General features: G+C 33.7%; 1 protein-coding gene across 2 annotated transcripts; it reads right to left on the reverse strand.

The window, feature by feature from the left end:
* Window positions 1-135: 135 nt before the first annotated feature.
* Window positions 136-15,688, reverse strand: LOC142335509 (uncharacterized). Of its 2 annotated transcripts, none has more exons than XM_075384043.1 (2): window positions 15,575-15,688; window positions 136-1,164 (listed from the first exon to the last, which is right to left on the reverse strand). In XM_075384043.1, the coding sequence occupies exon 2, from the start codon at window positions 1,059-1,061 to the stop codon at window positions 306-308; it is 756 nt and encodes a 251-aa protein (XP_075240158.1). In that variant the 5' UTR covers window positions 1,062-1,164; window positions 15,575-15,688; the 3' UTR covers window positions 136-305. The 2 variants fall into 2 exon arrangements, with proteins under 2 accessions (XP_075240158.1, XP_075240157.1); XM_075384042.1 differs by having other exon boundaries at window positions 15,291-15,688.
* Window positions 15,689-16,038: the final 350 nt, after the last annotated feature.

The raw sequence follows: 16,038 nt of genomic DNA on the forward strand, positions 1-16,038 counted from the left end.
TTCCACCGTTAAACTTTTCAGATAAAGTTAGATTCGCGCGGACACGGCAAAATTCCACTTAAAGTCCACTTTTATTTTATTCAACTTCCATTACTAAAACGAAACTTCTTTTAATTTTTTCACCGTTGTTCCACATTTTCCACCTTCAAAAATTTGAAATATAATTGCGAAAGAGACCGAAATTTTCTGTCCACTTTTTCAACTTGTTAACACTTTTTCGCCAAACTTCCGCCGAGAGACCAAATAAATATTTGTGCAAAGAAATCATTCACAAGTTTCGATTGTTTGAAACGGCATTGATCAGTTCATAATGCACGGGAATCGAAAAACAAAATGACCAGGAGCGTCTTGGAACCACTCATAAGAGTCATATGGGGAATGGGTGAGAACTCTTTACACATGCATACATAATCATCGCCCGGACCTCTGGACGGCTCAGGAGATCCGGACGTTTGCCCCGCCCACCGAATGAAACTAGTGACGTCATTCCCGTTTAAACTCATGTACACGTCCCGCGTATCTCTATCTGAAATACCGAGCCAGAAGTTTTGATAATTTTGTTTCTCGAGCAGCAGTCTATATTGCTCGTCCGTTCCATTTATGTCACCAAAATGCTGGCCTCCGATTGACTGGCAGTGATTTTTGGCGTCTTCGAATGTCATTTCTTGTGCAATCCAGAGAAACCATTCCTCGATTTTCAAATACTCGCAGTTATCAAGTCCTCCGTAAAAACTTTCCGACACCTTTCTTTCTGAATAAAATATCCACTCCGATTCCGTGTCAATCAGAAATTGCCTCCAAGGTTCCAAAATTTGACAGTCGGCTCTTTTTGGGTTAATCTGGCAAATATTAGGGTCCAAAGTATCGTTTTTAACGTCGACGTCAATTCCAAGTTGCTCGCATTTTGGAACAAACGTTTTGACCATACCGACATAAATGCAGCTAATGGAGCTTATCCAAACGCCATCGCCAGATGAAACAGTAATTTCGTGAACACCCAGGAAATTTATCTGGCATAATTTGTTGTGACAGAAATTGAAAGACTTGCAAATTGGTGTCATGTGACATCTAATGCTGCAGCTACTCCGAGCAATTGCAGAATAATTCGAAATTTCTGATCCACTTAATTTGTAACCAAAGTGTGTGTCCTCAAAAACGAGTGATCTAAGCACATTTAAACATGATAGAAATCTTGTTAAGAATTAAGGAGTTAAGATGAACAAGGCGGCTCGTTAATGTGCGTTTGCACATGATGTTCACGAGCTCATCTACATTTTTGACTTAATTGTCAACCAAATGAAGAAACAACAAAGATAGATGTTTGAGTTTAAAACACTCGTTACACAACCTATCTACTAATTGAATTACATAATGCCATGCCTTATTACAGCGCCGATGAGATCTGACCTTAAAGAGACTACGAGACAAAAAAACAACCAAAACAATTAGCAAAAACAAAAACTTCTCGGCAAAAAACTGAATATCTAAATTTAAAAGCACATAGTAACAACGTCAAAATGCAGTCAGATAAAACCTTAACTACTCAAATTTAATTTCTTCTGACTATACAGTTGACGGAAAGTTTTCTTAATGAGACTATGTTACAAGTCAAGAAAGAGGACGATCAATGAGGCGAAATTCAAAAATTAATCAACAATTTTTAAACCAAGAAATTTCAAAAGTCCTAAAAATCACTAGCTTTTAACTAAAAAATCCTTGATAAATTACTATAAAATTACTACAAAACCAAAAAACCTTGTCTTTGGGTTGTTTAAGCCTTAGGAACGAACTAAAAAAGACCTAAAAATTTAAAAACGATTTGCGAAAACACAAACTACTGCTACCATTAAAATCATAAGTTATTATCTGAATATTATGTATTTTTAATTCAATTCTTATTTCTACTAATTCAGCTGCAGGAATTATACTGAGAGATTAAATAAGTTTATTTGGGCCACATTTGTAAACCATTGGGATCTGTTACTACGCAATTGTTCTGAAAGAAGAGAAAAAGAAGCGCAAAATTTGACCACTCAAAAAACGTTAAGAAAAAACATATTGTCCAACAAACAAAGCATCGGTGACAAATAACATCAGCAGATATGCTTTGTTGGAATACAAAAAATTGGATGTGACCTCTGATTAATGAAAATAAGTTACAATTTGACAAAAAGAACAACAAAAGATGAAAAGTTTGAAAAATGTGTGAAAAATGTTTGAAAATGTATATCATAAACTTTAAGACTAAGGACTACAAACTGACGAAATGATTCGGGTAACATCATTAATTCAAACCTCAATTACAAGCCTAAGAGACTTGTCAACAAATTACGGCAACCTAAAGAACAAAAACAGGCAAAAAGAGCAATTTCAAGAAAAAAATTGAGCGAGAAGTGTCGAAGGCATTAAAAGATGAACTTTTCACAAAAAAGCTTTTCTATGTCCAGTCATTTTTTAACAGCAATTGGATTCCTCCTTTTTATCAATAAGTTTCAAAAAATCAAATATGAACAAATACATTAGAATTACGAAATTTTTGAGAAAACTCGTAGTATCAACGCCATTAATTTCATTAGCTTTCAACGGAATCCACTAAATACGCTAAATTTTGCCTCCATGGGATAACAAGTTTGTTGGCCATTCATATTTGGTCAATAATACCTTATAAAAAGTTTTTGAAGATGAAAACAACAACAAAGACAGGCAAAAACCAAAGTTTCAGTAAAAAAATGCCAAAAGAAAGTGTCGAAGCAAATTAAATCATAAGATCTTCTCAAAAAAAATTTATATATGGTCCGTTGAACGTCATTCCTAAACCAATGGGAACTATCAGTATTAGGATAATAAGATAAGAAAAAAGTACCCGAAAAATATATGAAAACTAGTGCATTGAAGGTTTAAAACTCATAGGTAAAAGATAAAACCGCTAACCAGATTGTTTTGGGCTGCATTAGAAATAAAAAGGAACCTGTAAGTACTATGATTGACTAACAGTCCACAAAAATCTTTAATATTAGTTAATGTTCAAAAAAAATTCGAAAAACTTTTTTAAAAGTCTTAAAAGCCATTAAACTCAAAAGCTTTTAACGGAGGTCAATAACTACGCTCAAAATAACGCAATGGTAGAAAAAAGATATTTGTTATGCATAGATAATCAATAAGAGATCAAAATAAGTGTTAAGACTATAAAAAAACAACAAAAACATGCGAAAACCAAAAATCAGTAGAAAAGAGCGAGAAGAATAATTCGAAGCCATTTAAAACATTAGCTTTCCTCTGAAAACTTTATCTGTGATCCACTGAATGTCTTTTCCAAGCCAATAGGCTAAAAACAAAGTTTGGATAACTTGTATAATATTTGGAAAATGTGATAAGAGTTCAAAACTAAACAATAATACAAAAGTATCCAAAATTTTTTAAAAAAAAATTCGATTGGTATTATTGAAGTCATATAATCAATAGTTAGAAGATAAAACTGCCACCAAATTTTTTTTAGTCTCTGTAGAAAGCAAGTGGGTTCTGTGAATTTTGAGACTAACTAACAGTTCACGAAATTTTTAAGATTGGTTAATGTTCAAAAAAAAATTTCGAAAAATTATTTTTTATATTCTTAACAGCCACTAAATTTAAAAAAATTCAACGGAAGTCAAAAAATACGCTCAAACAAAATTCAGTATGAGTATGGGGATATTTGTCATGCATAGGTGATCAATAAGACATCACAACAATTCTTATGACTATGAAAACAACAACAAAAGTAGGCAAAAAGCAAAAATTCAGTGGAGAAGTGCGTGAAGAAAAGGTCGAAGCCATTTGAAACCATAAGTTTTTCTCTAAAAAATTTATCTTTGATCCACTGAACGTTTTTATGAAACACTGAACGTCAATAGGAGCTGTCAATAATAGGATAATGTGATAAGATTTCAAAAGTAACCAATAATCCGGAATTATCCAAAAAAATTTTTAAACTCTTTGAGATCTTGTGTCATTGAAGTCATATTACTAAAAGTTATAAGATAAAACCGCCAGCAAGATCAAACTTGGTTACAGTAGGATGGAAGAGGGTGCTGTCATCACAGACACTGACTTACAGTTCACGATAAAAAAATTTATGATTGGTTAATGTTCGAAAAAATTAATGATCAAAAGTCTTAACAGCCATTAGCTGTCCACCCAAAGCACTAGATATGCTAACTTAAATCTCATTACGGAGCATATTGCACTGTTAGTCAATGAGTCCATACCATAAGACTCCAAAAAATTAGTAAAACCTCAAAAAGGAATTCAAATTTTTAATTAAAATTACGAAATCTCAGAGTCGAATTTAAAAAAAACATGAGCAGTTCCTTTATTTTTTTGTTCATTGGGCTTCATTTGACTGTAAAAGAGGTTTGTCATTAACGGAACCTCAATATGTAAAGTGACTTGTCTCTAGGTGACATAAAAAGCAAAGAAAAAGTAGAAAAATTTTATTAAAAAAAGAGCTCTCAAAGAGATTTCGAATTTTCTTGATATTGAAGCTCCCTATGAGACCAGAACTAGTCTTTTTTATCGCCTTTACTCTATTAGGAACACGAAATTTGTTCATTTTTTGGCCAGAAATGTAAGTTTGATATCCCGTGTTTACACAAAACTTCAATCCTCGATAACTCATCGAAAAAAATCGAAAATCAAAAAAAAATCTTTTTAATTTTGAATTCTACGCTGGACCGCCTTTCTAATTATACCACTCACATTTCTCTGCGATGAATATATCGATCGGCCAAAATTGACTGAACAAAAAAAAACCCATTTGAGTATATAGTTCCTCCCCCCACAAGTGGAGTCGGAACAACTTTTGCGCAATATTGATTACTCATTACTATTTTTTCCAACAAGTATAACATTTGAATTAATCAATTTTTTTCTCGCTGTAACAGGCTGTAATTAGGATTATCAAATGAAAAAAAACTCAAGCAATGTTTAAGTTTGACATCAATTAATTTGTTACTATTTCTCCGTTTTGATGATGCTGATCAGTTGAACCGCAGAATAAGGAACAATACAATTTAAAAAAACAACAAAAATTGCGCGGTTGGGCGATTCATAGACCTTTTTTGTTTTGTTTTGTGATCGTGCTATTTCTAATGCAAGGAACTAATTTTGGATTTCTCTATGATTTACATCTAGGTTATTTATATTGTAGAATCCGAATGAATGAATTGAAATAGTACTGCATTCGCCCCATTTTGTAGTTCTTTAATTCATCTTTAATCCTAATTCTGAATCCATTTTTTAAAAATTTCAATTCATGTCTCTCAAATTTTTCATTAATTCTCATTTTGAGCCGCAATCATAATCTTTTCTCAGTCGCAATTCAGTTTTTTTTTTCAATTTTTTTCCAAAGCCAATTTTCTCAATGAAAAATTAAATTCAGTCAGGATTCGCACCCCTAAAGCAAAAAAAATAAATCAAACGAAACATCTAGCAAAACGCACATCAGTAATTACATTGTTTATTATTCTCGGTCAATTCATCGCTTAGTGAGCAGCTCGTGAATTATTAAAATAATTTTCTTTAATCATTTCTGTAATAAAACAACTTCGGAGCTTTTCGTCACAAGCAAAGCGATTGCTATATTTGCTGAATTCGCAACGCGAACTCCGATTCCGGGTAGTAGCGTTTGTTGATGGATTTCACTGTGCGAAATTGCGTATTATTCTGCTACGGAATTCAACTCTGATTTAACAAAAAAATTTGTTTGAGATTGCGGAGCGTAATCAAGTAGTAACAAAATAGTTGCGAAACGCTTAGTAAATTTTGAAAATTTAGCAAAATTTTGCCTTGCCAAACTGAGGAAGATTTTTATCAACTAAAATTATAACCCAAAACGAAAGAAGTGAAAACAGACAAAACATATTCCACATTCGATTATGAACAAGAAGGTTAACAAATACACAAATTATTGAACAAAATTTGAAAGTAATTTCCGACCCAGACAATGAGTCGGCTGGAGAAACACCAATTTGGGACAACCAAAAACTGCAAAAATGATCAAATTAAAAAATAGAATGAAGTACCAAACGGTGAACAAAATAAGTGACTTTACCTAGGTATAAAATTTCCCCCTTTTCAGAGACATAAAATTGTACAATTTTTAAATAAATGTATCAGAAAATTAGTAAAATATGCACTGATTACCATAGCTAATACTTGAAGAAATTTTAGATTATAACGAGTTGTGTCTTTGGGTTTCTTTAAGAACTATCTGAGTCAAATGCATTTTGTGGTTCTCGGACAATCATCTCCACTTTTTCATAATTTGGAGAGAAATAGTAAGTAACTGGGTAGTGTTGCGTAGGAGATCAGGTGCCCAATTTCACGTCCACATCTGGAGTAGGTGAATTTCGCGCCGCCGTTGGTTGTACATTTTCCACATTACTGCTGTTGGCTTTTTGTTCCTGCTTTATTGTCTGTCTTCCTTTTGTCTCAAAATTGGTTTAGAAAAACTAGAAGGGGCTGCTATGGGGTAGAAGATTGTGGATATTTTGTCAAATGAACTGATTCTGTGATGGATGGCGAAGATCCTCTTTGCTAATTGGATTGTCTTTGTGCATTATCTAGCTGCCTACGTTTTGGTTTGATTAGAGGTTGAGGTACTGTTTGCGGAGCATTATCATCGATTTTGTCTGTTGTTTGAGTTTGTGGCGCATTATCGTTGTTTGACATTGTTGTGTTGTGTTTTACGGCGCAACTTTAGGCCTGGCTGGGATAGTGGGCATTCGCACCTTCAATACTCTCAAACCGTTAGAATGTATTGAGGATACCCAGCTTTAGTCATCTTTTGGTTTTTTGTTTTTGATTTTCACACCACTTTCAAGTTTATCGAGCAAGTTTTCAGCAGGTTTGTCAATTTTCACTTCTGTAGTTTTGCCAGATAGTGTAAGGGTCGATTTTTTGCTTGTTCAGCTAGCGGTTTTTTATCTCCCCCTTTTCCCCGAACTCTGCAATGTCAGAATTGCTGATGATAACTTCATTTTTTTCTGGCTCTTTAATGATTGGAGTATGCTATTTCGTCTTAATGACGGTAGAGCCAGGCGCTAACACTTCATAGAGTTCATCAATCTTCGTTTTGGATCTTTTGTTTTCGGTGTCTCGTTAGCAAGCTTCAACGCAAGAGATTCAGCTCTCACTTTGTGAAAATCCCCAGCCAATGAGAGGGTTCTTTATCACTCGCTCGTAATTGGCCTTGCGAACCCTCGTCCTTTCGTTTGTTCACTTTTTGAGTCTCATTAACTCCACGTCGCTTCGTTCAATTTCCTACAATTTTTCTTCAGTAATGAGCTTGTCCCATGTCTGTTTCAAGATCTAAATATTTGTCGAAAATGGTTTTCTAAAGTAATTTTTTTTGGTCTGTTTCAGCCTTTATATTGGCTCAGATGTGCATTTGATTTTCTTCCAAAATTAACTTCAAACGCAAATATGTCAAGGGACTTTTGATGGCAGATTTTTTAATGATAAATGATTGATTTAATTGATGCCTTCAAATTGAATTTTTGTTGTGCTGCTTCTTTAAAACAAGGTAAATGGCGCTTAATAGTCTGTGTTAGACGCCCTACTAATCCAACCGCTCTGTGATAGTGTATTGGCGCCACTTTTAGTTCAAACAAACTAATCTTACAAAATGTCTTACATTTTTTGCGTTAGCATTATGAAAAACTTCAGCCGTTGATTATTTAGAGAAGCAATCAATGCATAAAAGAAAAAATACTTCCTGAGACTGTTGTTGTATATTAGTCCTCCAAAATCTATTTGGATTTTTTCATTGGGTGCCTACATAATTTCAAAGGTGCCCATGTTGAAAAAATTATAGGTTTTAAATTTTTAAATTTTTCTGCAGCGGCTACACTTGGCAATTTTGATGACTACGTCACGACGCAAGTACGGCCACCATGCAAGTGCCGCCATGTCTGTCAAGCCCAAACTCCCAAGATGTTTGGCACGAATTGCTTCAATGCATGTTTCCTGAACCGAGTTCGCAATGGCGACCCGATCTCTATGCAGACACGTCCTAATTCTACATGCAAATTCTTCCAGTGACCATGTATGCAAGGCGAGATGTGTTTGCATCGCTCTTCGTTTTGTTGTAGTAACAATTTATTATTTCGTTCAACACTGCATCTTTGGGTGTGAGGCTTGCCAGACGGTTCATAATTTTTTTTTTGGACAGGGCGAAATTAAAAACCTCGTCATACAGATCTTGTGTTGAAGGTGTGACAATTGCGCTGCTCTTATTTGTTTCTGTTGTTTGTTGAGAAATGCGGGTCGAAAGGCCAATTTCGTCTAAAAAGCGCAGTTTGCTGGGAGTAATTGCTTTAGTTGTGCTGAGTTTTTCCTTATCCGAATTTGGCAAGGTTCGAAGAGAGATGAATTGATGGGCAATTTACGTGATTTTAGGAAAAAATTAAAGTAAATTTATTTCCAGGAGTGAATCTGTTAAAAAGCTATTTGCTATTTGGTAACTGCTGATTATTTTGACAATGAATTAAAACCGAAAAATTTTCTGTAGAGCTATGGGCGTTATTTAGGGTAGTAATTTTTAATGCTTCATTTCGCGCCCCGAATTCTGCAATAGCTCTGTCAAAAATATCATTGTTTAATTTTGCACCATTTTTTGTTGTTTTTGCGATGCGAAATCAATGCCATTCTTTGCAATGAGTAGAAAGCTTTTTGCGCCGCATTTGATTGCATCTAATTTAAATATAATGAACTGTTCACTGTAAGTTGAAACGATAGCAGCATCTTGCTGCCTTTGGCGGGAAATAAAATTTACCAACCCCATTTTCGAGCCTAGCAGATCAACAAATGTAAAGTCAAACGGTAGCAGTCTATCGATCCAACGTGTTAATCTGCTATTGAAAGACTTTTTTGATTTGCCTTTACGCATCATCGATAATAATGATCTACGATCTGTGATGACTTGAATTGGTCTACGATAAAGGTGGTATTTAAAGTGTTCTATTGCCCAAACAACTTCTAATGAGTCAATTTTGTTAATACTAAAGCGTTCTTCTAAATTATTGAGAAATTTAGACGCGAATGCTAAATTGTGCCAATCTTCATGTGTTTGCTTTTCTAATACTGCTGCTCCTAGACATCGGCGTGATGCATCAAATTTTCCACGTGTTTCTGAATCGGGAATGAAATTTTCGTTATCGGTGGTCTTTGCAATTCTCTTTTTAATTTCCCTAAAATGTTCTTCTTGATTGTCGGTTCACTCAAATGTAATAATTTTCCTCCATAGAGATCTTTATGAGTGGCATACTTTTGATAAATCTGTCATGAAATTTTCAACATGATGGACTGATCCTAATAAAACTTAAATTACACAGATTTCCGTAATTATTTCCGTAATTTATTGTAATTACAATACTTGATTTGCTTCTGTTTTTTGTTGAGTGAAATCTTGCCCGTTGAAGTGACTTTGTGGCCCAAGGATTTGGTTTCCTGTTCAGCAAAAGGACATTTTCGTAATATCATTCGCAGGTTTTCTTCGTCAAGTTTTTGACGACATTTTGTATCTAATTTCATATGATCGTCATATTTTCCTTTGCTGACTATGAGATTGTTGTCAATCTGTAAGCGTACTGCAGATCTAATTTTGTGAAAAAGCCAATTCATTTTTGGAGCGCTAGAACTAAGTGTTTGATAATTTGTTTGTAACAGAGAGTCAATGTTGGCCGTTTGATATTTAGTTTTGTAGATTGATTTAATCATTACTTTCGAATCAAGGATTAGTTTTATTTATTGATCCTTTTTGACTTTGATGAAATTTGGATATACAAAATATTGGTCCGAACAACTTGAAATTTTTTTATATGTCCTTTTTCAACAGTTCAAAGAGATTTATTTTAACTATGGCTTGGCGATGAATCGGAAATTTTCGTTTATCTTGATCTATAGTTTCTATGGTTTTTCGATTTGACAGTAAGGTTTTTCGAATTTGCGGTGCCATTTGTCAGTCCCGGAAGCTGTTCAGCTATTGCTTGATTATTTGGAAATGGGTTGTCTGCTATTGCAACGAAATTTGCCTTTACCATAGTCCTATAGTTATATCTAACCGTAATTTGTAAATAACCGAGACTTTTGACTATTTGAAAAGCTCCCTCTTCTCACAAAATAGGGATCATTGTTTCAATATGTACTTGTAATAATACTAATAGTTTAAGTGGTTGCTGTTTAGGTATGTACTGATTATGACGACATTAAAGCGATACTTGTTTTTATTAGCTGTCCGAATCTGACGCCTATTCTGCTTCTAATACTGTTACGGTCGCGGTCAGTGTTTGGTGAAGTATAGCTTTGTACAACTGTTGCAAATTTGTCATGCAATATTAATCCTTTTTTCGTGATTAAAACCTTTTTTTAGTTGGTATGTTGCATAGAGTTTTCCTCCCAGAGTGACTTAATTCTTTGAACAGGAATGTTTTGCTGTGCGATTGGGGTAAAAATTGACTTACTTGGTTGAAAGTTTGCGTTATAGTTATTGTCAAAACATAAGATGCTATTTTAGTTATTTTAGTTGGTTTGAATAATAGAGACCCATCTATCGATAGCCAACTAAAATTACTTACAAAGAAAGTGGCAGCAATTTAAGGACCAACTATTTACGTTAATTTTAACTTTTGCTTATTTACGTTTGCTTATTTACAATTTGATTTACGTTTGCTTTTGTTTTCTGGAGCAAAAATTGAAATCTCTTTTACTGGTTGAATTTGCGAGACGTTTAGCAAATAGTTCTGATTAAATAGGGCACTGAAAGTTAAATTAGAATTAGTGTTCGACACAATTAAGTTAAGAAGGAAACTGCAACATGGAATTCTATTTCAGACAACCAGATTATTTGTGATCCAGGGAAACATTTAGGAGCACGTTTGAACGAGGAGTTATCACAACCTAAAGACATGAAGAAATGGGTAAAGTAAGTTCGAAAAGTTTGATGAAAACATGAAAACTTGATTGATCCAACAAAAACAAGTAAATGGTTAGAATGCAAATGAATATTAAAGGTTTAAAGTTTTTGTGCACCACCATTCCCACTTCTCAAGAAATAGACATATTTAATTTTCAATTTTTCAATTTGTACTTGGAAAATTACTAATAGTTTAAGTGGCTTCGATTTAGGTATGTACTGATTATGATGACATTAAAGCAATATTTGGTTTTAATAGTTGTCTGAATCTGACGCATATACCGCTTCTGATACTGGTAAGGTCGAGGTCACTGTTTGGCGAATTAGGGTTTTGTACCACTGGTGCATTTTTGCCATGGAAGATTAATGAGTTTTTTTAGAGTAAAACTTTTTCATATTGGAATGTTGCGTAGAATTTTTCTCCCCGAGTGACCTAATTCCTTAAACTGGAGTTTTTTGCGATTGGGTTAAAAATTGACGTACTTGGTGGAAAGTTTGCGTGATAGTTAGGGTCAAAAATATAGGATGATACTTTACTTACTTTAGCTGGTTTGAAAAATAGAGACCCGTCTATTGATAGCCAATTAAAATTACTTACCAAGAAAGTGGCAGCAACTTAAGGACCAACTATTTACGTTATTATTTACGTTTCTCTATTTACGTTTGCTTATTTATATTTTGATAAACGTTTGCTTTTGTTTCCAGGAACGAAAATTGAAATCTATTTTACTGGTTGAATTTGCAAGACATTTAGCAAATAGCTCTGATTGGATAAGGCACTGAGAGTTAAATTAGAATTTGAAAAAGACACAATTAATTTAAGAAGGAACTTGCAACATGGAAATTTATTTCAGACCACCGGATTATTTGTGATCCAAGAAAACATTTAGGAGCAGGTTTGAAAGAGGAGTTATCACAACATAAAGGCATGAAGAAATGGGTAAAGTAAGTTGGAACAGTTTGATGAAAACATGAAAACTTAAATGATCCAACAAAAACGAGTTAACTGTTAGAAAGCAAATGAACATTGAAGGTTCCGATGTGATGGTGCACCACCATTCCTTCTTCTCAAAAATTAGATTTATTTTTTTTTCAATGTTTCAATATGTACTTGTAACATTACTAATAGTTTAAGTGGTTGCCGTTTAGGTATGTACTGATTATGATGACATTAAAGCAATATTTGGTTTTAATAGCTGTCCGAATCTGAAGCCTATTCTGCTTCTAATACTGTTAAGATCGCGGTCAGTGTTTGACGATTTATAGCTTTGCAGCACTGAGGCAATTTTGTCATGCAAGATTAATCCGTTTTTCGAGATTAAAACCTTTCATAGTTGGAATTTTGCGTAGAATTTTGCTCCCCGAGTTACCTAATTCCTTCAACAGGAGTATTTTGCGTTGCGATTGGGGTAAAAATTGACGTGATTGGTTGAAAGTTTGCGTGAGAGTTAGGAGCAAAAAAATGATATGCTATTTTAGTTGGTTTTGAAAAGAAGAGACTCGTCTACCGGTAGCAAACTAAACTTACTTACAAAGAAAGTGGCGGCAACTTAAGGACCAACTAAGCGGATAAAGTTAGTCACCGAACAATTATCGTTTTAGAAGTATTTAGTTATTCAATTGAAACCAAGTTTTAAAACAAGGAAAATTGGATAAGGCACTGAGAGTTAAATTAGAATTTGAAAAAGACACAATTAGTTTAAGAAGGAACTTGCAACATGGAAACTTATTTCAGACAACCGGATTATTTGTGATCCACGAAAACATTTAGGAGCAGGTTTGAACGAGGAGTTATCACAACCTAAAGGCATGAAGAAATGGGTAAAGTAAGTTAGAAGAATTTGAAGAAAACATGAAAACTTGATTGATTCAACAAAAACAAATAAACGGTTAGAAAACAAATGAATATTAAAGGTTTAAAGGTTTTTGTGCACCACCATTCCCACTTCTCAATAAATAGACGTATTTAAATTTCAATTTTTCAATATGTACTTGGAAAATTACTATGTTAGGTATGTACTGATTAGGACTACAATAAGGCCAAACTTGGGTTTAATAGCTCTCCGAATCTGACGCATGTGCCGCTTCTAATACTGGCACGGTTGAGGTCAGTGTTTGGCGAATTAGAGTTTTGTACCACTGGTGCATTTTTGCCATGGAAGATTATTCAGTTTTTTGAGATTAAAACTTTTTCATATTGGAATGTTGCATAGAATTTTTCTCCCCGATTGACCGAATTCCTTAAACTGGGTGTTTTTCGCGATTGCGGTAAAAATTGACGTAAATGGGTGAAAGTTTGCGTGATAGTTAGGGTAAAAAAATTGCTATTTTAGTTGGTTTGAAAAAAGACACCCGTATACCGGTGGCCAACAAAACTTATTTACAAAGAAAATGGCAGCAATTTAAGGACCAACTGTTTACGTTTTTTTACGTTTGCTTATTTGCGTTTGCTTATTTATATTTATATTTACGTTTGCTTTTGTTTCGATGAGCAAAAATTGAAATTTAGTTTCCTGGTGAAATTTGTGAGACATTTAGAAAATAGCTTTGATTAGAAAAGGCACTGAAAGTTAAATTAGAATACGAGCTAGAAAATTAACATGAGTTAAATTAAGAAGGAAACTTCAACGGGGAATTTTATTCCAGACAAAAGGATCAATTGTGAACAACGAAGATATTTAGGAGCAGGTATGAACGAGCAGTATCAAAAACTGAAGGCATGAACAAAAATGTAAAGTAAGTTGGAACAGTTTGATGAAAACATGAACACTTAAACGATCCAACAAAAACGAGTTAACTGTTAGAAAGCAAATGAACATTGAAGGTTCAGATGTGATGGTGCACCACCATTCCTACTTCTCAAAAAATAGATATATTTATTTTTCAATGTTTCAATATGTACTTGTAACATTACTAATAGTTTAAGTGGTTGCCGTTTAGGTATGTACTGATTATGATGACATTAAAGCAATATTTGGTTTTAATAGCTGTCCGAATCTGACGCCTATTCTGCTTCTAATACTGTTAAGGTCGCGGTCAGTGTTTGACGAATTATAGCTTTGTAGCACTGAGGCAATTTTGTCATGCAAATTAATCCGTTTTTCGAGATTAAAACCTTTCATAGTTGGAATTTTGCGTAGAATTTTGCTCCCCGAGTGACCTAATTCCTTGAACAGGAGTATTTTGCGGTGCGATTAGGATAAAGTTGACGTGATTGGTTGAAACTTTGCGTGAGAGTTAGGGGCAATAATATGATATGCTATTTTAATTGGTTTCGAAAAGAAGAGACTCGTCTACCGGTAGCAAACTAAACTTACTTACAAAGAAAGTGGCGGCAACTTAAGGACCAACTAAGCGGATAAAGTTAGTCACCGAACAATTATCGTTTAAAAAGTATTTAGTTATTCAATTGAAACCAAGTTTTAAAACGAGGAAAATTTTTGCTCAAATTGGTCAACGGTAGACGCCAAAAAATTGTTTTTTAATAGTAAATTCAATCTCAAAGTCCAATGCGGAAGACCCTGACTGATTTTTGCATATTGCAGTTGAGATTGATTTTAGTTTGAATGAATTGAAGTTCGAAATTTATTATTCTAGGTTAAAGAGTGATTTATTGACCTCAAAAGGTTTACTAAATAACTATTTAGTTTTTTTTGAATTTATCGCTTGTTTCTTTTTGTATGTCGAAAAAATAATCTTTTCTGTCAAGCAAAAATTGATGACAAAAAGTTGAAGAGAAATTAAATTCACATTTCTAGGCAAGATTTTAATTCATTTTTATAAAGATTACTGATTTTTTTTCTACGGGAACGAAAAGTTGAAATTAAATTGGAGGATGCCGAAATATAGTTACAACACAGAAAATTCGAATCAAAATCAAATTTTATAGAGCAATAATTAACCTTGCGGATATTGGAGTAACTGTTATTAATGTTGCTGTGCATAAGGTAAGAAATTTAAGATACGCAATGAATAAAAATACTATCATATTGACAAGGTCACATCGCTTTGTTACAATTGCGCTAAAAACAAAATTAACAAATAATCTATTAGTTTTCTGCATTAATTTATAATTTTTAACCGTCAAGTTAACGTCATTTAATGCACAGATTAGCAGCGGTTATGGAAAATTATATAATTAATCAGTAAAAAAGCAAGAAAAAAACAGTTAAAATCGATGTTAAGCGACATCTGTTTTCAGGAAAAAAGCTTGAAGCTAGGCTTCCACATGTAGCGTAATTAGAAATAGCAATTATTGAATTAATAATAAGCACTTAGATAGTCTACTCTGAATTATCTCTAATTATGGCGGAAAAAATAAAAATTATGTTGTTCATACCAGACTATTTGTTGAGGGCCTTATTGTTGCTTGAAAATTGTATTGTCAAGCCGCAGTATTTTGTCTTCGTAAAACTGCAAAGATTTCGAAATCGTCGTCTGTTTTTTTCAGTAATTATTGTTCAGCATCTGTTAAAATGGAACTTATTAAACTGGTAGAGAACTTTACTTGTGCGCATGATGCACTCGAATTACATTGACAGGAAAAATATTGGAGCGCAAAAAACTTTTGACAAGATTCTGCTGGTTGTCTGATCAGAGGCTAAAGTCAGAGCACAAACGTACCAATGAATGAAAAAAATTTCAAACGCATAATTCTGATCATCGGTGGTTGCAACTGGTGTTCTCAATTTATGAAGTCAATTCAACTCTCTAAACAATGTTTTTGTTATAACAACTTCTCTACAGTTCAACTGCTAAGCGACAGCTCTGTTATGGTACTATTGTGGTGATGTTTTTGTTCTACTCCTTAGTACTTATCAAGCAACAACTTACAAGTGATCAAAACAAAAGAATTTGTTCACATCGCATTATGGACCGCATTAGTCATGCCATTCTTACGTAAAAATTGTTATGACTTCAAAAGAACAATTGAATGACCTGAACGCCTTCTTTATACATTGCTGAATTCTATTCAAGCCATTCAAACTAAAACAAAAACAGTATCAGACTTATGACGCTTCTAAATAATCAATCGGTCAAAACTATGAACTCAAGACTTTAAGTCTTACTTGGAAGTTTAAAGTTCC

Source organism: Convolutriloba macropyga, chromosome 2, assembly GCF_964194025.1.
Source record: "Convolutriloba macropyga chromosome 2, txConMacr16.3, whole genome shotgun sequence".
NCBI classification, from domain to species: Eukaryota; Metazoa; Xenacoelomorpha; order Acoela; family Convolutidae; genus Convolutriloba; species Convolutriloba macropyga.